The sequence below is a fragment of the Molothrus ater genome, chromosome 28, assembly GCF_012460135.2.
Source record: "Molothrus ater isolate BHLD 08-10-18 breed brown headed cowbird chromosome 28, BPBGC_Mater_1.1, whole genome shotgun sequence".
Lineage (NCBI taxonomy): Eukaryota > Metazoa > Chordata > Aves > Passeriformes > Icteridae > Molothrus > Molothrus ater.
Genome location: NC_050505.2, coordinates 4,477,499 through 4,501,553, shown reverse-complemented (window position 1 = coordinate 4,501,553; position 24,055 = coordinate 4,477,499). Strand labels below are relative to the sequence as shown.

Here is a 24,055-nt window from a genome sequence, read left to right as displayed (position 1 = left end):
CCTCGAAGATGCCGATGACGGGTTTGGTGCAGATGTTTGGTGAACGGAGCACCTGGGACAGGGAAGGGGACACGGCTGTCCCTGTGTCCTTGTGTCCCTGCCCCTGTGTCCCTATGTCCCTGTCCCCCCAGTGCCACCTCTCCGTCCCACCTGGATCTGGATGGGCTGTGCCACCAGCTGCTCCGGCGTCACATGGAAATCCTGGCAAAACACCTAGAGCCCAGAGAAGGGACAGTGAGGGCGGGCCGAGGGACAGTGGCGGTGCCCGTGTCCCCTCCGCGGTGTCACCTCGTTGAAGTAGGGGTTGTTCCCGCTCTGGCTGCGGCTGCGGAAGTTCTGCTTCCCGATCTGCACCCTCACCACGGGTTTGATGGCATTGCCCCGCAGCTGGCGGCCCTTGATGACCCTCACCCGGACCTGCGGGGTGGCACTGGCGTTGTGGCCATGAGGGGACGTCACCCCCCGGCTGTCGCCGTGCCCGTGGGTGCCCTACCTGGAAATCCTCTTTCCTGTCCGCGGGTGCCACCCCCGGCGGCTCCAGGGCCACCTGGCCGTGCTCGGTGGTGACAGGGACATCCCCGGCCGCGCCGTGCGGGTCGTGGTAGCAGCGGAGGGTGACGGTGCACTGCAAAGGGACAGGGACACGGGGACAGTGCCACGCCGGGGTGCTGTGGGGTGCTGTGGGGTGCGGTGGGGCTGGGCTCACCCCCGTGGGCCGGTCCCGGTGGTCCAGCAGCGGGATGTCCCTGACGGCCATCGGCAGCCTGGGGTTGGCCGCCAGCTCGCCCAGTGACACCGTGGTGGCACCCAGGTCCCTGTGGGAGTGGGGGACACGGTGAGGGTGGCCGTGGTGAGGGGGTGGCCGCAGGGTGTCCCCCCGGGGCTGGCACTCACCCCTGGGGCAGCAGGCAGTCCCCACGCCGCAGGCGCAGGCCCAGCGTGTCCGTGGCACTCAGGGGACACGTGTCCAGCGGCCACACCAGCTCCTGAGGGGGGTGACACGGCTCAGGGGGGTGACCCCATGTCCCTGTGCCACCACGGGCCACCCTGGGGCCACCTCACCTCATTCCAGGTGAGGCTGCGCTCCTCGGGCACCACCTGGGTTCTCCTGGGGACCCCTGTGTGGGACAGGAGGGGTGGTGGCACCTCAGGATGGGGACATGTGGCAGCGAGCGTGGCCCTTGCTGCGTGGCCAGTGCCACCCGATGCCATGGCGTGTCCCACGCCCCGCAGTGTTCCCAACCCCGCCGTACCCCGGAAGCAGACGGACAGCAGGACACCGGGACCGAAGCCTGTGGCCCCGGGAATGTTGACGGCGACCACGTGGCAGCGCAGCATGGCCACGGAGCGCTGGCACCGGGGACGGAGCTGTCACCAAGGGGGTGCCACCAACGGGGCGACCCCCGAGGCGCTGTCACTGGGGACGGCTGCAGGTTTGTCACCAAGGGGGTGCCACCAACGTGCCACCCCCGAGGTTCGGGCACCGGCGGCAGGTTTGTCACCGAGGGGCTGCCACCGCAGTGCCAGCCCCAGGTGCCACCAGCCCTCTGGCCAGCAGCACGGCGGTTGGCTCGCCGTGTCCGAGTGCCAACGGCGGGTGGCGGCGCGGGGGCTGTCACCGGTAACTGCGTCCCCGTGTCCCCACGCGGGACGCTCCGTGAGCCCGCGGGAGCGCGCAGTGCCCTGTGCGGGGGGCTGGATAAGCCTGGAGTGTCCTTTCCCAAGGGGACATACCTGGGGACATCCCAGGGACATTCCCCGATCCCCGCGGGTCCCTTCCCACGGGGACATGTCGCGGTCCCGCGGGAGCGCGCCGGGCGCGCGCACATTGAGGGGAAGCGGGAGCGCGCCCCGCGCACGCGCGCTGAGGGGAGGCCGGGGAGGCGGGAGCGCGCCCCGCGCACGCGCGCTGAGGGGCGGGCGGCGGCGGCGGCGCCGGCGGCGCCGTGAGGTGGAGGGCGGAGGGGGCGGGGCTCCCGCCATGTCGCAGCGCGCCGGGGACCGCGATCGCGACAGGGAGCGCGAGCTGCAGTGGTCGGCCCGCAGGATGGGCACGTCGCTGCTGCTGCAGCTGTCGGCGCACGAGCGGGAGCTGGACCTGGTGTGCCTCGACCACAGCTACGCCAAGCCCTGGAGCGCGCACCCCGATGCCAGCGCCGCCCGGCCCGCCCGGCTCCTCTTCCTCACCCCGCGGAGGCACCTCGGCAGCGCCCCGTGAGAGCCCGGGCGGCGGAGGGGATGGCAAGGGGTGGGAGGGGGGAACTGGGGGGGTCCTGTGGGCCTGTGAGGGGAAGGGAGGGGGTCCTGTGGAGTTGTGAGGGGATCTTGTGAAGCTGAGGGGGAAATTAGGGGGGTCCTGTAGGGCTGAGGGGCCTGTGAGGGGAAGGGAGGGGGTCCTGTGGAGTTGTGAAGGGATCTTGTGAAGCTGAGGGGGAAATTAGAGGGGTCCTGTAGGGCTGAGTGGCATGTGAGGCTGAGGGGGAGACTGGGGGGTCTCCTGTAGGGCTACAGGGGTTGTGAGGGGAAAGGAGAGGGTCCTGTGGGTCTGGGGGGAGCCGTTTGGGGTCTGCAGGGGTCTTGAGGGGTGGGGAGAGGCGGGGCTGTGAGGGAGGAGTTGGGAGGTGCTGTGGGGCTGGGGGTGGTCATAAGGGAGAGTGGGGGAGTTGTGAGGGGGAAGCTGGGGGCCCTGATGGCCTGGGGTGGGATCCTGATGGGTGAGGGGGGGCACTGAGGAGTTTCGGTTTGGGCTGTCCAGAGGTCTCAGTTTGTGGTGGCCAGGGGCCATGGTTTGGGGCTCCAGGGGCTGTCGTTTGTGGGCTCCAGCAGTCTCAGTTTGGGGCTCCAGGGGCTCACTTTTGGAGCTCTAGGTTTGATGATCCAGGATGTTTGGTTTGGGGCTTCAGGGAGATCGGTTTGGGGGTCCAGGATAGATTGGTTTGGGGGCCCAGAGGTCTCAGTTTGTGATGTCCAAGGTGCTTGGTTTGGTGCTCCAGGAGCTGGGTCAGTCCCACCCTGTGCAACCCTGGGAGCGCTGCCCAAACCCCCTGGGATCCCCCAAACCCCCTGGATGCCCCTGGGGTGCCCCATCCTTGCCCTGACCCCCGTGTGGGTGGCAGGGAGGCCGATGTCCCCATCGACGTGGAGACGGTGACGCCGACGCCGATGCCGCTGTACGACAACCAGAAGGCTCGGAGCGTGATGAACGAGTGCGAGCGGCACGTCATGTTCGCCCGCACCGACGCCGACGCGCCCCCGCCGCCCGACGACTGGGAGGAGCACGTCAACAGGTGGGGATCCAGGCTGGAAATGGCAGGGAATAGGGGCTGGGAATGGGAATAGGGGCTGGGAATGGGAATAGGGGCTGGGAATGGGAATATGGGCTGGGAACGGGAATAGGGGCTGGGAGGAGCACGTCAACAGGTGGGGATCCGGGCTGGGAACAGGAATAGGGGCTGGGAATGGCAGGGAATATAGGCTGGGGATGGCAGGGAATAGGGGCTGGGAATGGGAATAGGGGCTGGGAATGGCAGGGGATGGCAGGGAATAGGGGCTGGGAACGGGAATAGGGGCTGGGAATGGGAATAGGGGCTGAGAATGGGAATATGGGTTGGGAGTAGCATGTCAACAGGTGGGAATATGGGTCAGGAATGGGAATAGGGGCTGGGAGGAGCACGTCAGCAGGTGGGAATATGGGCTGGGAATGGGAATGTGGGCTAGGAATGGGAGTATGGGCTGGGAATGCCATGCAACGAGGGCTGGGAATGGCAGGGGATATGGGAATGGGAATATGGGCTGGGAATGGGAATATGGGCTGGGAATGGGAATATGGGCTGGTAGGGAGGAGCATGTCAACAGGTGGGAATCTGGGCTGGGAATGCCATGGAACAGTAGGGAATATGGGCTGGAAATGCCATGGAATCCAGGCTGGGAATGGCAGGGAATATGGGCTGGAAATGCCATGTCAACAGGTGGGAATGGCAGGGAATCCAGGCTGGGAAGGCCAGGGAATATGGGCTGGGAGCGCCTGGGAATCTTGGTTGGGAATTCCAGGGAATGGGAATCCAGGCTAGGAGGAGCACATCAGCAGGTGGGGTGGCAGCTCCAGAGCAGAGGAAGCGGGGGTGGTTTGGTGGTTTTGTGGGTGACCCCGCTGTGTCTGTCCCCGCAGGACGGGCTGGACCATGGCCCAGAACAAACTGTTCAACAAGATCCACAAAGCGCTGCAGTCGGACAGGCTGGCCCGCCTGGCCAACGAGGGGGTGAGAGGGGCTGGGCTCCGGCCTTGCCACAGAACCTGGGGTGGTTGGGGTGGCCTTGAGGAACAGGCAGCTCTGGGCTTTGTGGTTTTTGTGGGATCATAGAATGTCCTGGGCTGGAAGGGACCCACATGGGTCATCAGTGCAGCCCCTGGCCCTGCACACCCCAAAATCCAAAGGCTCCTAGAGCTCCGGCAGCCTTGGGGCCGTGCCCATTCCCTGGGCAGTGCCCAGCACCCTCTGGGGACAGAACCTTTCCCAGAATCCAGCCTGAGCCTGCTCTGGCCCAGCTCCAGCCATTCCCTGGGTCCTGTCCCTGTCCCAGGAATCAGAGCTTCCCCTTGGAAGTTCTGGATTGCTCTGAGGGTTCCCCTCAGCCTCCTCCTCAGCCAGATGTTGTCCTCACTCCAGATGTTTGGGTAGCCCACGCTGACCTTTCCCTGGGGATGGGAGTGCAGTGCCATGCTCCATCTTCCTTCCCCTGGACTGTTTGTTGGGAATTCCTGCTTGCAGGCCTGCAACGAGCCCGTGCTGAGGAGGATTGCTGTGGATAAATGTGCCCGCAGGGTGCGCCAGGCCCTGGCCAGCGTCAACTGGGACACCAAACTCATCCAGTGGCTCCACACCACGCTGGTGGAGACCCTGAGCCTGCCCGTGCTGGCTGCATACCTGGATGCCCTGCAGACCCTGAAGGGAAAGGTGATAAAAGCAGGGGGAGGCTTGGCTGTCACAGCTGGCAGAGCGGAGAGGCTGGAATTGCTGCCCTGTGCTTTGGGTGTGTTTTCTCACTCCCCCCGGGCTCTGTTTGCAGATCCCCGCGCTGATTGACAGGATGCTGCTCTCCTCCACGGCCAAGACGGGAGCAGCGGGGGCTGAGGCGCTGTCCCTGCTGCTCAAGAGGCCCTGGGACCCAGCAGTGGGTGTCCTGTCCCATAATAAACCAGTGAGTGCCCTGGGGGGTGTGGGGGTCCCGTGGCAGCTTCAGTCTCCCCATGCTCTGCCTCTGTCCTCTCCCTGGGCTCTTCTGCCCCTGATTTACACCTGCTCTGTGAATGGAAGGGACCCACCAGGATTATCAATCCCACCCCTGGCCCTGCACAGACATCCCAAAATGCCACCCTGGGCATCCCTGCACAAACACCCCAAAATCCAAAGGCTCCTGGAGCTCCGGCAGCCTCAGGGCTGTGCCCATTCCCTGGGCAGTGCCCAGCACCCTCTGGGGACAGAACCTTTCCCAAATCCCACCCTGAGCCTGCCCTGGCTCAGCTCCAGCCGTTCCCTGGGCCCTGTCCCTGTCCCACGGAGCAGAGACCGGAGCTGTCCCTCAGGAAGGAGAGTCCCTTCTGTTGGAGAAATGCTCCTGGGTATCCTGGGGGACCTTTGGGAGGACAATTAAAGAGCTGTGCAAGATCCTTCCCTCTTCCTCGTGGGGCAGGGAGGCCTTTCCTGGGAGCGCTGCTGTCCCTGACAGGCTCCTCCTGTTGGACCTTGCAGAGCAAACTGCCCGGGTCCCCCCTGATCCTCATCGCGTCCTCCGGCCCCGCCAACTCCCTGTTCCCCACGTCCCGACGGCACCGCTTCTGGCAGTCCCAGCTCTCCTGCCTGGGAAAGGTCTGTGGGGCTGGATCTGTGGGGCTGGATCTGTGGGGTTCTTCTGTGGGGCTGGATCTGTGGGGCTGGATCTGTAGGGTTCCTCTGTGGGGCTGGCTCTGTGGGGCCAGCTCTGTAGGGTTCCTCTGTGGGGCTGGCTCTGTGGGATTCTTCTGTGGGGTTCCTCTTTGGGGCTGGATCTGTGGGGTTCCTCTTTGGGGCTGGATCTGTGGGGTTCCTCTGTGGGGCTGGCTCTGATCTGTGGGGTTCCTCTTTGGGGCTGGCTCCGTGGGGTTCCTCTGTGGGGCTGGCTCTGATCTGTGGGGTTCCTCTTTGGGGCTGGCTCTGTGGCAGTCCTGACGCTGTCCCCAGCCCTGCTGGCTGTCCCTGACGTCCCGTTTCCCTCCCAGGTGATCCCCATTGCCACGTCCCTGCTGAACAATGGCAGCGGGGTGGGGGTGCTGCAGTGCCTGGAGCACATGATCGGCGCTGTCAGGGGCAAGGTGGCCGAGGTGAGGACAGCAGGAGGTTCCCCTGTGCCCCCTGCCCCCGGTGCCACCCTGGGCATCGTCCCAGTGTCTGTCCCAGCTCTCCAGCTTTGTTTTGTGTCCCACAGATCCACAACCACTTCTCTCACAAGCAGATCATCCTGATTGGGTGGAACACGGGTGCCTTGGTGGCCTGCCACGTGAGTGCCCCAGTGCTCTGTGTTCCTGGGGCACAGGAGGGGTGGGGCTCTGTCAGAGCAGCTCCAGAGGAGGCCACGGAGCTGCTCCAGGGCTGGAGCCTCTGGAGCAAGGCTGGGAGAGCTGGGAATGGTCACCTGGAGAAGGGAAGGCTCCAGGGAGAGCTGGGAGTGCTCACCTGGAGAGGGGAAGGCTCTAGGGAGAGCTGGGAATGGTCACCTGGAGAAGGGAAGGCTCCAGGGAGAGCTGGGAATGGTCACCTGGAGAAGGGAAGGCTCCAGGGAGAGCTGGGAGTGCTCACCTGGAGAAGGGAAGGCTCCAGGGAGAGCTTCCAGCACATTCCAGGGCCTGAAGGGGCTCCAGGAGAGCTGGAGAGGGACTGGGGACAGGGGATGGAGGCACAGGACACAGGGAATGGCTTCAAACTGGGAAAGGAGAGATCTAAATGGGATATTGTGAAGGAATTCCTGGCTGGGATGGAATTCCCAGGGGAGCTGTGGCTGGAAGTGTCCCAGGCCTGGCTGGAGCAGCTGGGACAGTGAGAGGTGTCCCTGCCATGGCAGGGGTGGGATGGGATGTACCCAGACCTTGGGATGGGCTCCAAGGTCCTTCCCAAACCATTCCAGGGTTCTGTGATTCTCCCAGAGCCCCTTGGCAGCCTCAGCTCAGGGATGGATTTCAGTGGCTGCTGGGGTTCTGTCTGTCCCTGTGCCCATTCCAGGGCCCGGCTTTGACCTCTGTGTCATGGGCCCTTTGCAATTTGAGTCATTTAATCACTGTGTTAATTACCAAGGTGTTGCTATTAAGACCTTAAGAGCAACACCTTGGTAATTAACAGGCAGGAGCCTGGCAGGAGCCTGGCAAAGCAGCCTTCATTCCTGGGATGTGCTGGGCTCTGGGGGTGCTGCCCTGGGATGGGATGTGTCCCTGCTGGGGATGCTGCCCTGGGATGGGATGTGTCCCTGCTGGGGATGCTGACTGATGGGATGTGTCCCTGCTGGGGATGCTGACTGCTCTCTCCCTGCCCAGGTTTCTGTGATGGAATATGTCACTGCTGTCGTGTGCCTTGGCTTCCCCCTGCTCACTGTGGACGGCCCCAGAGGGGTAAGGATCAGGTGGAGCTGCTTAAAGAGCTCTGCTTGTCTTTTTTTGTGGAATGGTTCCTGGATACTTGGCTGATTTTTGGGGGGAATGTGGGTGTGACTGTTGTTTGGAGCAGCTGTTGCTCTCAGAGGAGGGGCTGTAGCAACCCTGGTGGGATTCTTGATCCATGGCTGGTGTGAGGATCTTGTCACCTTGTGCTCTTGGCTTGTCTCTGCTGTGGTGGGGTTTTGGAGCTGCTTCCTGGGGGCCTGGATCCATCATTATCCATGGCCTGGATCCATCATTATCCAGGGCCTGGATCCATCATTATCCATGGCCTGGATCCATCATTATCCAGGGCCTGGATCCATCATTATCCATGGCCTGTGTCCCTTGTTATCCATGGGCTGGCTCCATTATCCGTGTCCTGTGTCCCTCCTTATCCCTGTCCTGGCTCCATTATCCAAGTTCTCTGTCCCTTGTTTTCTGTGTCCTGTGTCCCTTGTTATCCATGGCCTAGCTCCCTTATCCCTGTCCTGTGTCCCTCCTTATCCCTGTCCTGTGTCCCTCCTTACCCCTGTCCTGTGTCCCTCTTCATCCCTGTCCTGGCTCCCTTATCCCTGTCCTGTGTCCCTCTTCATCCCTGTCCTGGCTCCCTTATCCCTGTCCTGTGTCCCTTGTTATTTGTGTCCCTCTTCATCCCTGTCCTGGCTCCCTTATCCCTGTCCTGTGTCCCTCATTTTTCTGTGCCATTTCCACGGAGCCCATATTTGTCGCTTTTGGGTGTGACTGGACAGGGACTGGTGATGGCCACAGCCAGGCTGGGGAGTGGCTCCTTGCAGGGGCAGTGGAATTCCATTGGAGAGGCTCCATTCAAGGCTCCATTTCCTGCAGCTCGAGCAGGGTTTCCCTCTGGCCTCAGCAAATCCCGTTGGGCCTCACCCCTGGGAGCTCCTCAGCCCTGTCCTGGGGCTGCAGCTCCATCCCTGCCCTGTTGCAGGACGTGGATGATCCCCTCCTGGAGATGAAGACCCCGGTGCTCTTCGTCATCGGGCAGAACTCCCTGCAGTGCAACGTGGAGGCCATGGAGGATTTCCGGGAGAAGATCCGGGCGGACAACAGCTTGGTGGTGGTGGGAGGAGCAGATGACAACCTCAGGTGAGGCTCTGCCAGCTGGGCTCTCTCCTCTGGGAATTCTGGGCAGCACCTGGGCATGCTGGGGATGCCAACCCCAAATCTGGCGCTGGAACAAGGTGGGAATTGCATGGGAATACTTCAGACTTGTCTGTGTTGGGAATAACTGCTGGAAAAACTTGTATGGGAATGGGCCTGACCTAGGGCTGGGCCTGGTTTAGGGCTGGGCTTGATTTAGGGCTGCACCCAGCAGTACAGAGGAGCTTTTGGAGCATCACAGGAGTCAGGGATCTCTAGCAGTGAAAATCCATAAAGGAGAGGAAAGAAAGAAACCTTAAACTGACACTGGGTGCGAAGGCAGAGCTCTGAAATGTCTGATTGGCTTTGCAAAATGCTTTGGGGAGTTGCAGAAAGGATCTTTGTCCTCATCAGGTGAAGGATGCTCGTGGAAAAGTGTGGATTCCCACCTGGTTTGGTGCTTTTTTTCCCCTAGGATAAGCAAAGCCAAAAAGAAGGCAGAAGGCCTGACCCAGAGCATGGTGGACAGGTGCATCCAGGTACCCACAGGGATCAGGAAAAGGAAGGAGTCAGTGCTGGAGTGTCCCAGGTTACAGCAGGGATGGGCTGGATTGGAGGGAATCTTCTCCTCGGGGGGGTTTGGAAGGGAGGTGTGGGATCCCTGGGGGTGCCCCTTAACCTGAGCAGTTTCCTGAGTGTCCCAGCACATCTGCTTGGGGGCACAGCAGCATTTTGGCAGAAACCACTGTGGTTTTACCCACAAGTCCTAAATCAGTGCTTTGTGAGCTTCACTGAGAAATCTCCATTCTCTCTGTGAGCTTTTGGGGATTTCCTGCAGAATTCCCAACCCACAGAGCCTTACCCATGTATCCCCTTGGGAATGCCTCATTCCCTCGCTTCGAGCTGTGGGAGATCCATTGCTCAGAGAGCTGCCCAGCACTGAAGCCCAGTGTTTCTCCCAAAATTCCCAGGATGAGATTGCAGACTTCCTGACAGGGGTGCTGACCCGGGCCGAGAGCCACTCGGGCTCCGAGCCCCGCGACCTGGATGCTGAGAGGAAGAAGAAGCCCCGTGAGTGCAGCAGGAGGGACCTGTCCTTCGAGCTGCCCGAGAGGAGCAGCAGACCTGCCTCCCCTGCAGCCAAAGTGCCAGCCTCACCCTCAGGCTCCGAGGTGGGGGCTCTTCCCAGCCTCATTCCAGCTGGGGGTGTGCAAAGAGGGGGTTTTGTGCCACCAGAATCTCCCAAATCTGTGCTGAGCTTTGGGAGTGAGGGGTGAGAGGGTACCCAGGGGGATGTGGCCTCAGGGGAGCTTTAGATGAGAGATTTGGGAAAATTAAATCTCCCAAATCTGTGCTGAGTGTTGGGAGAGGGAGTGAGAGGGTACCCAGGGGGATGTGGCCTCAGGGGAGCTTTAGACGAGAGATTTGGGAAAATTAAAACCCCCAAATCTGTGCTGAGTGTTGGGAGAGGGAGGTGAGAGGGTACCCAGGGCCTCAGGGGAAGTTGAGATGATAGATTTGGGAAAATTAAATCTCCCAAATCTGTGCTGAGTGTTGGGAGAGGGAGGTGAGAGGGTACCCAGGGCCTCAGGGAAAGGTTTAGATGAGAAATTTGGGAAAATTAAATCTCCCAAATCTGTGCTGAGTGTTGGGAGAGGGAGGTGAGAGGGTACCCAGGGCCTCAGGGGAAGTTGAGATGATAGATTTGGGAAAATTCTCTCATGGTTGTGAGGCTTTGGAACGGGCTGGTGGAGTCACCAGCCCTGGGATGTTCAGAGCCCAGCTGGGTGTGGCTCTGGGGGACAGGGCTCGGTGGTGGCCCTGCTGCTGACAGTGGCTCTCGATCCTGAAGGTCTTTCCAGCCTTTAAACCCCCCGGATTCTCACGGTGAGGGCAGTGAGCGCTCAGGGCCAGGGCTGCCCCGGCAGACGTTGGCTGAGTGTCCGTCTGTCCCAGCAGGACCTGTCCAGCGTGTCCAGCAGCCCCACGTCCAGCCCCAAGACCAAGGTGGCCGCGCTGGCGCTGCCCAAGCCCAGCCAGGTGGGCCCCACGCAGCTGCAGAGGAGGCAGGTGCCGAGGCCCGACACCGTCCTGAGCCACAAGCAGGCACAAGGTAACAGCTCCCTGCAGCTTCCCCACCCTTCCAGCTGCTGCAGTTTGGGCTTTTCTCTCTCTCTCTCTTGACCTGTGGAGGTTTTTGTTTTCTCTGTGCTGTGCTGAATTCCAAGCTCCCTGTGGCAGCTTTCTCTGCAGCTCAGCGCCTGTCAGTGCTGGAGGCTTGGAATTGGGTTGGAAATGGTGTTTCTGCAGCTTGTGGAGCCTTGCTGCTGTTGGGACTGGGAAGGATTTTCTCTCTGGCTGAGCCTGTAGCCATGCTCTGATCCTTTTGGGACATCCTGGCCTGGTGTCTCCTTCAGGGCTGCCTGGGGAGACTCTGAAGGTGCTCAGGAGATGGTTGAGGCTGCTGAATTGAGGTGGAAAATGTGGGATTTGGGGAGTTCCAGAACCATCCTGTGGAAAACCTGCTGTGGAGAAGGAACCAGCTTGAGCTGTGGGGTTTTGTGGTTTTTGTTGAAAAGCTTCAGTCTGGTGAACTTTGGGAGTTCAGGGAGTGCTTTTGTGGCTGAAGAGCCCTCCTGGCAAATCCCAGCAGCACCTGGGGGATGGCTCTGCATCCTCCCTTCTCTCCTTGCTGTGCTCAGGGCAAATCTGGACAGGTGTCACCTTCAGCAGTGACCCTGCAGGTCCATCATTGTCACCTGCAGCTGTGACCCTGCACACCCATATTGTCACCTGCAGCTGTGACCCTGCACACCCATATTGTCACCTTCAGCAGTGACCCTGCAGGTCCATCACTGTCACCTGCAGCTGTGACCCTGCAGGTCCATCATTGTCACCTGCAGCTGTGGCCCTGCAGGTCCATCATTGTCACCTGCAGCTGTGACCCTGCACACCCATATTGTCACCTTCAGCAGTGACCCTGCACACCCATATTGTCACCTGCAGCTGTGACCCTGCAGGTTCATCATTGTCAGGTCATTGTCACCTGCAGCTGTGACCCTGCAGGTCCATCACTGTCACCTGCAGCTGTCACCCTGCACACCCATCACTGTCACCTGCAGCTGTGACCCTGCAGGTCCATCATTGTCACCTGCAGCTGTCACCCTGCAGGTCCATCATTGTCACCTGCAGCTGTGACCCTGCACACCCATATTGTCACCTTCAGCAGTGACCCTGCAGGTCCATCATTGTCACCTGCAGCTGTGACACTGCACACCCATCATTGTCACCTGCAGCTGTGACCCTGCAGGTCCTTCCTGGCTCGAGGATGGGCTCCAGGGGGAAGCTGGAGCTTGGCTCTGCCTTCGTTCCTCAGCCCAGGGACTGAAGGGTTGTGTTCCTGAGGGAGGCACTTCCCAGGGGACACAGGGGACACAGGAGGAGGCTGTGTCAGGACCAGGACAGGATCTGTGTCCTGGTGCCTGGTTTGATTGGGAATAAATGCAGGGGTGGTAATTCTTGGTGCCTGGTTCTGTCAGGAATACTGGGATTGATTCCCAGTGCCTGTTTTGGTAGGAATACTGGGATTGATTCCCAGTGCCTGGTTCTGTCAGGAATACTGGGATTGATTCCCAGTGCCTGGTTCTGTCAGGGATGCTGAGGTGATTCCCAGTGCTTGGATCTATCAGGAATGCCATGATGATTCCTGGTGCCTCATTTTCTCGGGAATGCTGTGGTGATTCCCATCTGGAGCTGCTCAGGGCACTGCTGGCTCCCATCTCCAGCTGCTCTCAGGCCCTCAGTTCAGCCCAGCCCAGCCCAGCCCTGCCCAGCCCTGCTCCTCTCAGCCCTGTCCCACTGGCTGTGTCAGGCTCTTTGTTGGAATGAGCCATCCCAGGATGTGCTCCCATGGCTGGATCTGTCCTGTCCAGAGCTCTGCCTGCTCCAGGGTCCCCTCTCAGTGTCCCCAGAGCCAGGTCTGTGATTCTGTGATTCTCTCTGATTCATTTCAGCTCAGTTTGCTGCTTTTCTGAAACAAAACATGCTGGTGAGGAAAGCTCTTCCTCCTGGCACCTCCTCATGTCTCTTTGGTGAGTATCTCCTCACTGCTCTCTGCCTGTCTCTGTCCTTCTCTCTGTCTCTGCTGCCTTCCTCCATCATCCTCCTCTTCCCCTTCCTCTGGGGCTGTGTCCCCAGCGTGTCCCTGCTGTGTCCCCTCGTCCCCTGCTTTGTGCTTCTCTGCTCTTTGGAGCTCCAGCCCAGGGCCCTCTTTGCCAGCAGAGATCTCAGGCTTTGCTGAGCTCCTCCTGCCCCCATGGATAAATCTCAGGCTTTGCTGATGGATCCTTGATGGCCTTGGGAAGGTTCTGATGGATCAGAGATGGCTTTGGAAAGGTTCTGATGGATCAGAGATGGCTTTGGAAAGGTTCTGATGGATCAGAGATGGCTTTGGAAAGGTTCTGATGGATCAGAGATGGCTTTGGGAAGGCTCTGATGGATCAGGGATGGCTCTGGGAAGGCTCTGATGGATCAGGGATGGCTTTGGGAAGGCTCTGATGGATCAGGAAAGGCTCTGGGAAGGCTCTGATGGATCAGGAATGGCTCTGGGAAGCTCCCAAACCGGCTCCCAGGGGACACAGAGGGACACCCCAGGGTCCCTGCCCGTGCTCTGAGGGACACCTGGTGCCCATGATGTGCCACTCGCTCCTGCCTGGCTGCTGGCCCTGGGCTGGGGCTCTGGGGCCTGCAGGGCTCTCCTGGATGCTTTGGATGCTTTGGGGAGCTGGGACTGTTGGGAATTCTCAGCACTGCAGGCTGGGGCCGGGGGCTGTGCCCCAGTGGTGGCAGGTGTGGCTTGGCAGGCTGTGGCAGCTCATGGCCGTGTCCCTGGGCTGCACCTGGGGCTCCTCTGTGCTTTTTGGGGTCACCCTGGCCTCGGGGAGCTTGTGCTTGGGGCAGGGAACTCTCAGCTGTGGGGTTTCTGCCCCAGGCCCTCGCAGTGTGGGGTTTTGGGGGCTTGGCTTTGCTGCAGCAGCTCCTCGGCTTCGCTTGGTGCCTCTCCAACGCTGCCCAGCTCCTGCAGGGGACCTGGGGCATCCTGGGCCTGTGCTGGAGCTGCAGCTGAGCCCTGACCCTCTGTGCCTGCAGGCCCTCACCTTGTCCCTGCCCAGCCAGGATTTCGGGGTGCAAATGCCCCTGTGGGGCTGAGGCAGCCGCGCAGAGCCAGGGCAGCCCTGGCAGCTCTGGGGTCTCAGGGGGTTCCTGTGCACAGGAGCTGGGCAGGCTGGCACAGAGGGAGCTGTGCACGGGCACCTTTCCCTCCTGGCACCCCGAGCACCCTGGGCACTCCAAGAGCCCCTTCTGTGTCCCCCAGTGGCAGCGGCCCCCGAGCACTCGGAGGGGGCTGGCAAAGATGATGTGAGAGTGCAGCTGAAGAGGCGGCAGAGCCCCAGCCCGACCCCTCCGTGCACCAAAACCTCCAAACGAGCCAAAATCAAGGTGACCATTGTGTCCCACGGAGATGCCACGGGCACCGGAGCAGCCCTGAGCACCCAGGCTGAAAGTGAGTTGGCACCTGGCTGTGGCACCTGGCAGGGCCTGCTGGGGAGGGAGCTGTGCTTTGGCAGGCCTGGCTTTCCTTAGTCCCTCTTTCTCCTGAGCCCTGCTTTCTCCTGAGCCCTGCTTTTTCCCTAGCCCTGCTTTCTCCTGAGCCCTGCTTTTTCCCTAGCCCTGCTTTTTGGAGGATGTAGCTGCAGGGAAAGGTGGAGACTCCAGCTGTGAGTGGCTGGGGGGGACCTTGGCAGGAGCCTTGGAAACAGCCTGGAGCTGGGAGGGGATCCTGCACCTCCCTCTGCTCAGGCACCTTCTTCTGGAGGCCTGGAGCTGCTGCTGGGAGCAGGATGGGTGCTGGTGCTGCTGGGAGCTACTGGGAGCAGGATGGATACTGGTGCTGCTGGGAGCAGGTTGGATACTGGTGCTACTGGGAGCAGGTTGGATACTGGTGCTACTGGGAGCAGGATACTGGTGCTACTGGGAGCAGGGTGCTGGTGCTACTGGTGCTGCTGGGAGCAGGATGGATGCTGGTCCTGCTGGGAGCAGGTTCTGGTCCTGCTGGTCCTACTGGGAGCAGGGTTCTTGTCCTGCTGGGAGCTGGGTTCTGGTCCTGCTGGTGCTGCTGGGAGCTGGGTTCTGGTGCTGCTGGTCCTGCTGGTGTTACTGGGAGCAGGATGGATACTGGTGCTGCTGGGAGCTGGGTTCTGGTCCTGCTGGGAGCTGGGTTCTGGTCCTGCTGGGAGCAGGATGAATACTGGTCCTGCTGGGAGCTGGGTTCTGGTGCTGCTGGTCCTGCTGGGAGCTGGGTTCTGGTGCTGCTGGTCCTGCTGGTGCTGCTGGGAGCTGGGTTCTGGTCCTGCTGGGAGCAGGTTCTGGTCCTGCTGGTCCTGCTGGGAGCTGGGTTCTGGTCCTGCTGGTGCTGCTGGTGTTACTGGGAGCAGGATGGATACTGGTCCTGCTGGGAGCTGGGTTCTGGTCCTGCTGGTCCTGCTGGGAGCTGGGTTCTGGTGCTGCTGGTCCTGCTGGGAGCTGGGTTCTGGTGCTGCTGGTCCTGCTGGACCTCTCTCCACGTTCCTCATGCCTGGACCCCTGAGGGATCATGGTGAAGTTGCTCCCTCTGGAAGAGTTCAGTGCCCTCCTGATCCCCCACTCTGCTGATCCCCCTGGGCTGGAGTGGGGCAGGCACTCCTGGGATTCCCATCCCAGCAAATCCCAGCTCCCACCCTGCCTCTGCACCTGGAAAATGCCCAGGAAGAGCTGGTGGGCTCCATCTTCCTGCCACAAGACACAAATCCACATCCTTCTGGAAGGTTTCGCTTCATCTTCTGGCAGCTTTGAAAACCTCTGCTTTCCAGAATCAAAATTTTTTTTTTTTTAATTTTATTTTTTAATTTTCCAAACTTTACTTCTTTCCACAGAAAGGAAATGAGTTGCAGAAGTAAACATGAACCCAAACAAGGATTGCCTCTTTGCCAGGAGCAATGCACAAGGAAGGAATGCAGTTGTACCCCCCAATGCTGCAATAAACAGATGAACAAATTCCGTGACTTGTCGCATCCCTGTGTATTTTGTAAAGTGTCTTGAAGCAAGAATCCTTACAAAATCACCCAGATCCCATGGAACAGGAGGGGATTTGTGGAGAGAACCTTTAGGAGAGAGATTTTCAATTGGTGCCAGGGGCCTGAGGTTCCTTGGGGATTTCAGGAGGTGATTCCTTCCCTCCTGCCTCTGGAATTCCATATTTCGTGTGTTCTAACTGGATTTTGCTCCTCCCAGACTGGGATTCCTGCAGAAGATGCTCTGGGAGCTGATGGGTACTTGGCCAAGGGGGATCCCCGAGGGTTTGTGGGACAGGAGCTGAGCCTTCTCCTTTTTGTTTTGCAGTTGTCTCCGGGAAGCCGCTGCCCCTGGGCCAGGCCGTGCCCAGCACCAAGGAGCTCTCGGGGCTGCTCTCCACCCCCAAGTGAGTGGGAATTGGGGACTTTTGGGGTCTTTCTCTCCTGCACGTGGAGTTTTCTGGCATGGGGGAGGCTCTGAAGCTCCTGGAAGCTCTGTTGGGCCCTGGCAGTGGAGGTGCTGTGGCTGTGTCTGCTGTGCTTTCCCAACCCCAGGTTTGTTTATCTCTGTCTTTGCGGTGGCTTTGGCAGAAATTCTGTCTTTAACCCTTCCCTTCTGGCACCTTTGCAATACAAAGAACATTTTTGTTGCAAGGACAGGGGAGAGGAGCCTCAAAGCAGCTCTTGAAGGGCTTGAGCTGTGCACTGTTGGGGTGTAAATCTCACATTGACACCTTTTGTCCATCCTAAAATGGAAACATTTTCAGGCTTTGGGGAGCTGGGCTCTGGCTGATCCCGTTCCCAGAGGAGCCATGGAGGTGCTGGACAGGGCTCAGAGTGACCTGGGACAGGGGGAGGTGTCCCTGCTGGTGGCACTGGGTGGGGCTTTAGGGCCCTTTCCAACCCAAACCTTCCCAGGATTCTGGGATCAGGGTTGGAGAGGAAGAAGAGCTGGTTTCAAGTAAATAAAATTTATTTTATATATAAAATATAAATAAATAAATAAATAATTTTTAAATATAAAATATAAATAAATATATATAATATAATATATATAACATACATATATAAATATATATTTACATATATAAATATATATTTTTATATGTATATAAATATATATAAATATATATTTTTATATGTATATAAATATATATGAACATATATAAAAATATATATGTTTACATATATAAATATATATATATATATATATATATATATATATATATATAAAAAATTTAAAAATATTTATAAAATTAAATTTTAAATAAGTAAAACGTGGGGTTTAGGCAGGGACAGTGCCCTGCAGGCTCAGTGCCTTTGGGGCAGGGTGACTCTGGGAGGTGAACACAGCCACCAAATTCTCTCCCACTTTGGAAATCCATGGATTTGGCAGCTGCCCTGGAAGCTTCTCCTGGAATCGATGATTTTTAGGGTTTTTCCCAGCCCTGCTGTGCTTGCCCAGCTCAGCTCCCTCAGCTCCCTCAGCCCTGTCCCAGCCCTCAGCGGGGTCTCTCCCTTCCCTTTCAGGCTGAGCTCCAGCGCCGAGGCCTCGCTGAGCCCGGCCCAGCCGGGCATCCCCAGCAGCAGCGGCAGCCCCAGCTCCGCCCCCAGCGCCTTCCACGCCCTGCAGGGCCGGCTGGTGGCCGGCAGCAGCCACGGCCTGCCCGCCCAGGGCCCTGCCCTGCCAGGTACCGGCGACAGCTCGCAGGGGCTGGGGCAGCCTCTCCTCACCCTCCCGGCCTGCCTGGGCTGGGCTTGTGTGGGAAACGGCAGCACCCCAAATCTGCTCTGGGGCTCGGCAGGGACATGGGGCTGGGCCAGGGGGTTTGGGGTGGCATTTGGGAAAGGGTCTGTCCCCAGAGAGGAGGAGGTTTGGGGTGGGATTTGGGAAGGGTTCTGTCCCCAGAGGGTGCTGGGCACTGCCCAGGGAATGGGCACAGCCCTGAGGCTGCTGGAGCTCCAGGAGCCTTTGGAATTTGGGGTGTCTGTGCAGGGTCCCAGGGTGGATTTTGGGGTGTCTGTGCAGGGTCCCAGGGTGGATTTTGAGGTGTCTGCAGGGCTCTCAGGGTGGATTTTGGGGTGTCTGTGCAGGGCTCCCAGGGTGGGATTTTGAGGTGTCTGCAGGGCTCTCAGGGTGAGATTTTGGGGTGTCTGTGGAGGGTCCCAGGGCTGGATTGGATGATCCCAGTGGGTCCCTTCCCACTCAGGACATTCCCTGATCCCATAATCGAGCTGTGGGAGGATCCCCAGGTTGAAGAACAGCTCTGCAGCCCCAGGAATTTGGTGCTGGTGACCCCTCCCAGGCTGACCTTGTCCTTCCCTGGGTTTCAGGAGCAGCCTCTGCCAGCAGCCTGCTCCAGGGGCTGAGCTTCAGCCTGCAGGACATGGGCACCAAGGCCTCCAGCCTGGCCCCCAGCGCGGCCGCCGCCGGCTCCCCTGTGCAGGTGAGGAGCCCCTGGAGAGCCCCCGGGGCAGGGGAGGCTTTGGGGGGCAGGGGGAGCCTGGGCAGGAGATCAGGGCTGGCTCTGGGTGCTCTGAAAGGGCTCTGGGAGGAGCTGTTTCTGTGCAGGCAGCCCCAGACTGCTGAGCTGGCAGGGATCAGTGGGAAAAGCCACACTGGCACCTCTCAGGGTCCCACTTTGTCCCACTCAGAGTTCCAGGGACAAATCCTCCAGGACCAGCCCTGCCTGGAGAAGTGTGGGACCCCCAAAGGTTCTGCTGGAGAGGGGAGCAGCCATCCCAGCCTGGCCTGGCCCTGAAGAGCTCAGGGGTGGGACTTGGGAAAGGGTCTGTCCCCAGAGGGACAGAGGACAGGGCTGCCCCTGTCCTTGCAGAGCTCAGCCTGGCCTGGCCTGCAGGAGCTCAGGGCTGCCCTGGTCTCAGCCGTGCCCTCTGTCCTTGCAGGGCTCAGCCTGGCCTGGCCCTGCAGGATCTCAGCTGTGCCCTCTGTCCTTGCAGAGCTCAGCCTGGCCTGGCCCTGCAGGAGCTCAGGGCTGCCCTGGTCTCAGCCGTGCCCTCTGTCCTTGCAGGGCTCGGCGCTGAAGGCCCCGGGTGCCCTGCAGAGCCTGGCTGCCCTCAGCACCGACACCGCGGGCCCCGTGGTTCGCACCATCCCCGTGGCCGCCTCGCTGGCCCTGGGCGCCTCTGCCGGCGGCAAACCCACGGCCATCCAGCAGCTGCTGAGCAATGGGGGCCTGGCCAAGCTGGCCAGCAGCCTGCCAGGGCTGGCCCACATCTCCAACCAGGCTGCAGGTGAGTGAGGGACACACAGGGAGGGAGGAGCTGCTGGTGCCTGGAGCTTTATTCCCAAAGCTCCTCCTGCTCTGTGCTTCCCAAGAGGCCCCTCTGAGCCCTGTTTGGAGGTGGCCTCCACCATGCCTGTGTCTCAGGGACGTTTCTGTGTGCTCTGCAGGCCTCAAGGCCCCGGCCACCATCACGGTGACGCTGCGGGGACAGCCCGGCCGCGTGGGCACTCTGAGCCAGGCAGGGCTGGGCACAGCTCAGCCCCAGCTGGAGGAGCAGCCCCAGGGCCCTCAGGTAAGGGGGACACCTCTCCTTGTCCACCTGGGCAGCTCCTGGCCCTGCCAGGTGTGGCTGTTCCATCTCTGGGGTGTAAGGAGGGGGTGGCAGGAGCCAGGGCATTGTCACTGTGTCACTGTTCAGGTTTGATTGTCCTTGATACCATGGAATTGTGGGATGGTTTGGGCTGAGAGGGACCTCAAATCCCACCCAGGGCCTTTTTTGGGCTCAAAGGGACCTCAAATCCCACCCAGGGCCTTTTTTTGGCTCAAAGGGACCTCAAATCCCACCCAGGGCCTTTTTTTGGCTCAAAGGGACCTCAAATCCCACCCAGGGCCTTTTTTGGGCTCAAAGGGACCTCAGATCCCACCCAGGGCCCTTTTTGGGCTCAAAGGGACCTCAAATCCCACCCAGGGCCCTCTTTGGGCTCAAAGGGACCTCAGATCCCACCCAGTGCCACCCCCACCACAGCAGGGACACTGTCCCAGGCTGGTTTGGCTCCTGCTGCCCCAGACCTGACCCTGCACCCGTCGTGTCCAGGAGTTTCCAGGCAGAGTCCTGGCTAAATCTCAGGATTTTGGGGTTTTCTTCCCTTGACCTTCCTGGGTCTCTTGCATTCACTGAGCTCAGAGCTTGCAGCCCAGAGCTGGTGCCCCTCAGGTCAGTGGGCACAGGTCTGAAATTCTGTGTCAGAGGCAGCTTTGGTGCTTTTCAATCCCCCTCAGAGCTGCTGTGCTGGTGTCCCTGTCACCTTGAAACCCTCTGGACACCCAGGAACAGGCCTGGCCCTGCTCTCCAGGCTGAGGCCATCCAGGAAGGGGTTAATTTTTTGGATCCTGGCTTCCCTTTACAATGCTGAGCTTGTGTGTCCAAGGCTGGGCTCAGGCCGTGCCAGGGCTGCTCCAGAGCAAACTGAAAGCAGCTCTGGCAGGAAATGAGGCTTTGCTCCTAATTTTAGCCCTGACATCAGCGGGGTTATGTAACCTTCCCAAAGGCCTCAGCAGCAGCCAGAGCTGAGATTCCCCTTGCAGCTCCAACTGAGGGCTCTGCACAAGCTGGGATTTAAATCTGGGGCTGAGCTGTGCCTTGGGGTGGGCACTTCCCTTGGCATCCCCCGTGGGCATCACAGGGATCTCCCCTGGGAGGAGGGTGAGGAGGAACCTGAGGGTTTGTGTGGCTGGGAGGTGAGAATCAGAGTAAAACTGGGTTTATCTTCTCACTGAACTGGGACCTTGTGGGGTGTTTGTCCCTGCAGCGTGGGGACAGCCACAGCTCTGTGACCTGCGGTTCTGCAAGGCCTGGAGCTGGCCTTTGGGTGAGGATGGTGTGAGAGGAGCTCCCAGCGCTTGGGGGCAGCAATTCCTGTCCCTTCCTGAGCTCTCCCCTGCCAGGGACACAGATTTTAGTCACAGCCTGGGCAGCCAGGGCAGGCCTGAGCTGTGGGGGCCTGGCCTTGCTGGGAAAGGTCTCAGCATCCTGGAAGGGACTTGGGAGCCCATCCAGCCCCACCAGGGGCAGGGACACCTTCCCCTGCCCAGCCTGGCCTTGGGCACTGCCAGGGAGCCTCCAGGGCTGCCCTGAGGGGTCTGGCTGGGCAGGGACCCCAGAGCCCAGGGAGAGACCTGAGCAGGGAGAAACTGCAGGGAGAGAGGAACTCCTGGGGGATCTGAGCAGGGAAATGAATCCTGGGGGATCTGAGCAGGGAAATGAATCCTGGGGGATCTGAGGAGGGAAATGAATCCTGGGATCTGAGGAGGGAAATGAATCCTGGGGGATCTGAGCAGGGAAATGAATCCTGGGGGATCTGAGCAGGGAAATGAATCCTGGGGGATCTGAGGAGGGAAATGAATCCTGGGGATCTGAGGAGGGAAATGAATCCTGGGGATCTGAGGAGGGAAATGAATCCTGGGCACCTGGGAATGGAGCAGCCCCAGTTTGGGTGCTGGATCTGGGAGCAGCCCCAGTTTGGGTGCTCTGGAATGGAGCAGCCCCAGTTTGGGATCCTGGGGTCTGGGTGCCCTGGCACTGGAGCTGTGCCAGTTTGGGATCCTGGGGTCTGGGTGCTCTGGCACTGGAGCGGTTCCAGTTTGGGATCCTGGGGTCTGGGTGCTCTGGCACTGGAGCTGTGCCAGTTTGGGATCCTGGGGTCTGGGTGCCCTGGCATTGGAGTGGTTCCAGTTTGGGATCCTGGGGTCTGGGTGCCCTGGCACTGGAGCTGTGCCAGTTTGGGATCCTGGGGTCTGGGTGCCCTGGCACTGGAGCTGTGCCAGTTTGGGATCCTGGGGTCTGGGTGCCCTGGCACTGGAGCTGTGCCAGTTTGGGATCCTGGGGTCTGGGTGCCCTGGCACTGGAGCGGTTCCAGTTTGGGATCCTGGGGTCTGGGTGCCCTGGCACTGGAGCTGTGCCAGTTTGGGATCCTGGGGTCTGGGTGCCCTGGCACTGGAGCTGTGCCAGTTTGGGATCCTGGGGTCTGGGTGCTCTGGAATGGAGCAGCCCCAGTTTGGGATCCTGGGGTCTGGGTGCCCTGGCACTGGAGCTGTGCCACTCTGGGCATCGTGGTTGCCCTGCCTGGGCTGTGCCGTGTTGGGGATGAAGCAGGCTCAGGGTGGGGGCAGTTCTGCAGCCCAGGGTGGGCAGGATGTCCCCAGAGCCCTGACCCTGTCCCCTTGTCTGCAGTGAGCGCCCCGGAGCCCCTGTGCTGTGGGAGGCCAGGCTGGCAGCGCTGCCTGGCTGTGGCAGTGCTGAGGCTGCCCTGTGCCAGCCTGGGCACCCCACGGTGGCACCTGGCCTGCAAGGCACCTCCAGGACTCTTTGAGGACACTTTGGGGACACTTTGTCCCTGTCGCCCCACGCTGTCCTGGGGGCTGTGGGGACCCCCAGAATTCCTGGAGGGTGGGAAAGGGGGGGGGTGTTTTTCTGGGTTTGTTGCTGTTTAATAAAAAATTCATTTTTTTAAATGTTTTTTTTTTTTTTTTTTTTAAATTTTGTTGTGCTTTTGGACTGAGTTTGTGGCTGTGGCCACTCTGGAGATGGTTTTTGTTGGGGGTGGATTTTGTGAATGCTGAAGGATGGAGGGACAGAGCAAGGAAGGATCCATGGAAGGATCCACACTGGGCGGCTCCCTGCAATAATCTGAGAATCCTGGAATTTCCTGAGTGGGAAGGGACCCACTGGGATCATCAATCCAGCCCCTGGCCCTGCACAGACACCCCAAAATCTGAGCTTGGCCCATTCCCTGGGCAGTGCCAGCACCCTCTGCAGGAAGAGCCTTTCCCAAAACCCAGCTTATTCCCAATTCCTGTCCCAAACTTGGCCTGTCCATGGATTCTGTGCTCCCTCCACGCTGACCCACAGCTCCTGCTCCCCCCGAAGCTGTCACAACCCTGGGGACGAGGAGGTGCCACCGTCCCTGTGCCCTGCCTGCTGTCCCTGCTGGTGGGGACAGAGCCTTGGCTTGCTCTGGAACGGCTCAGGTGGAGCTGCTGGGGGCAAAAATCACCTGGAGGGAAAAAGGACCCAGAGGCACAAAGGACCTGGAGGGAACAAAGCACCCGGAGGCACGAAGGACCTGGAGCTGTTGCTGGGCTGGTTCCCAGCCGGACTCGTGGCTGCTCCATGGAATTGCTGCCATTCCCCCAAAACTGAGGTGGAAAACTCCTCCTTCCCTCCCCACAGAGGAGTTCTCAGCCCCACGGCTCTGGGGTCAGGGAGAGGATCCCCCCCAGCCCTGCCCTGATCCCAGGAACCGAGGACACCCCAAACTCTGCCAGGAACGTTTGTTCCCTTCCCACCTCTGATGGCAGGACCCAAACCCCCGTGTATGTGGTGTGAGTGTCTGTCTGTCTGTCTGTCTGTCCTTCCAGGCTGCTTTTCAGCAGTTGCTTAAAATATGGGCAGCAGATGCCACCGTCCTTTATTGCTTTTCACAATTCCTTCATCTCATGAGGTGGGACAGCCACCCGTGTTCTGGGACCAGGGGCTCGCTGGCTGAATGGCACAGGCATAGCTAAAGGATTTGGACTTTCTTCTTTGCAAATCTGGCCTCTGACTTCATCCCAGTCTCTTTAGTTGAAAATTATCAAAAGATTTTTGTGAGTTTTCTAATTTTGGGATTAATGCTGGCGAATTTTCAGGGTTTGGTGTCTCATTTTGGGTCGAGAAATCTGTCCCAGACACTGGGGGGACTCTGGGGCTGTTTGGGAACAGTTCTTTTTCGAAATTATCTGTGCTGCGATCAAAGGGTTGGCATTTGCAGGGGCAAAATAATTCTGTGCGCGGGGATGTGGCTGTGCGGACGAATCGTGACACAAAGTAGTCCCACTCGGTGCTAGGGGTGCGGAAGGCGAAAACACGGAGGGATACCAGCTGTCGGTTAAGGATACACGCAAGGCGCTGCAGTTTTCCCCTGCTGTGCTGCCGTGTACGGACCCGGTGGCGGCGGAAGCGCCGTGCCCGGGCACAGGGGTGCCGGCTGTGGCCGGACAGCGGCGCGCGGCGGCTCGGAACCGGGACCGGGCTGCCCCAAAAAGCAGTGCGGGGTGGCGGCGGGGCCGTGGGGATAGAACTGCGCATGCGTGCGGCTGATCCCGGAAGCGGCGCTGTGGTTGGATGAGGCGGCACGGAGTGATATCGCCGGTGCGGGGGTTGTAGCAACCGC

General features: G+C 59.9%; 1 protein-coding gene across 7 annotated transcripts; it reads left to right on the top strand.

Annotated features, from left to right (window-relative positions):
• Nucleotides 1–1,981: 1,981 nt before the first annotated feature.
• Nucleotides 1,982–22,355, top strand: KANSL3 (KAT8 regulatory NSL complex subunit 3). Of its 7 annotated transcripts, none has more exons than XM_036396603.2 (20): nt 1,982–2,214; nt 3,117–3,287; nt 4,169–4,259; nt 4,770–4,955; nt 5,068–5,199; nt 5,751–5,867; nt 6,257–6,358; nt 6,463–6,534; nt 7,562–7,636; nt 8,616–8,773; nt 9,243–9,306; nt 9,739–9,939; nt 10,727–10,880; nt 12,781–12,858; nt 14,142–14,330; nt 16,205–16,283; nt 17,407–17,567; nt 18,211–18,323; nt 18,909–19,131; nt 19,292–22,355. In XM_036396603.2, exons 1-20 carry the CDS (start codon nt 1,982–1,984, stop codon nt 19,546–19,548), a joined length of 2,856 nt encoding a protein of 951 aa, XP_036252496.1. In that variant the 3' UTR covers nt 19,549–22,355. The 7 variants fall into 7 exon arrangements, with proteins under 7 accessions (XP_036252496.1, XP_054373455.1, XP_036252497.1 ...); XM_054517480.1 differs by lacking the exon at nt 14,142–14,330 and having other exon boundaries at nt 1,996–2,214; nt 10,724–10,880; nt 19,292–19,416; nt 22,075–22,355; XM_036396604.2 differs by lacking the exon at nt 12,781–12,858 and having other exon boundaries at nt 1,996–2,214; nt 14,142–14,348.
• Nucleotides 22,356–24,055: the final 1,700 nt, after the last annotated feature.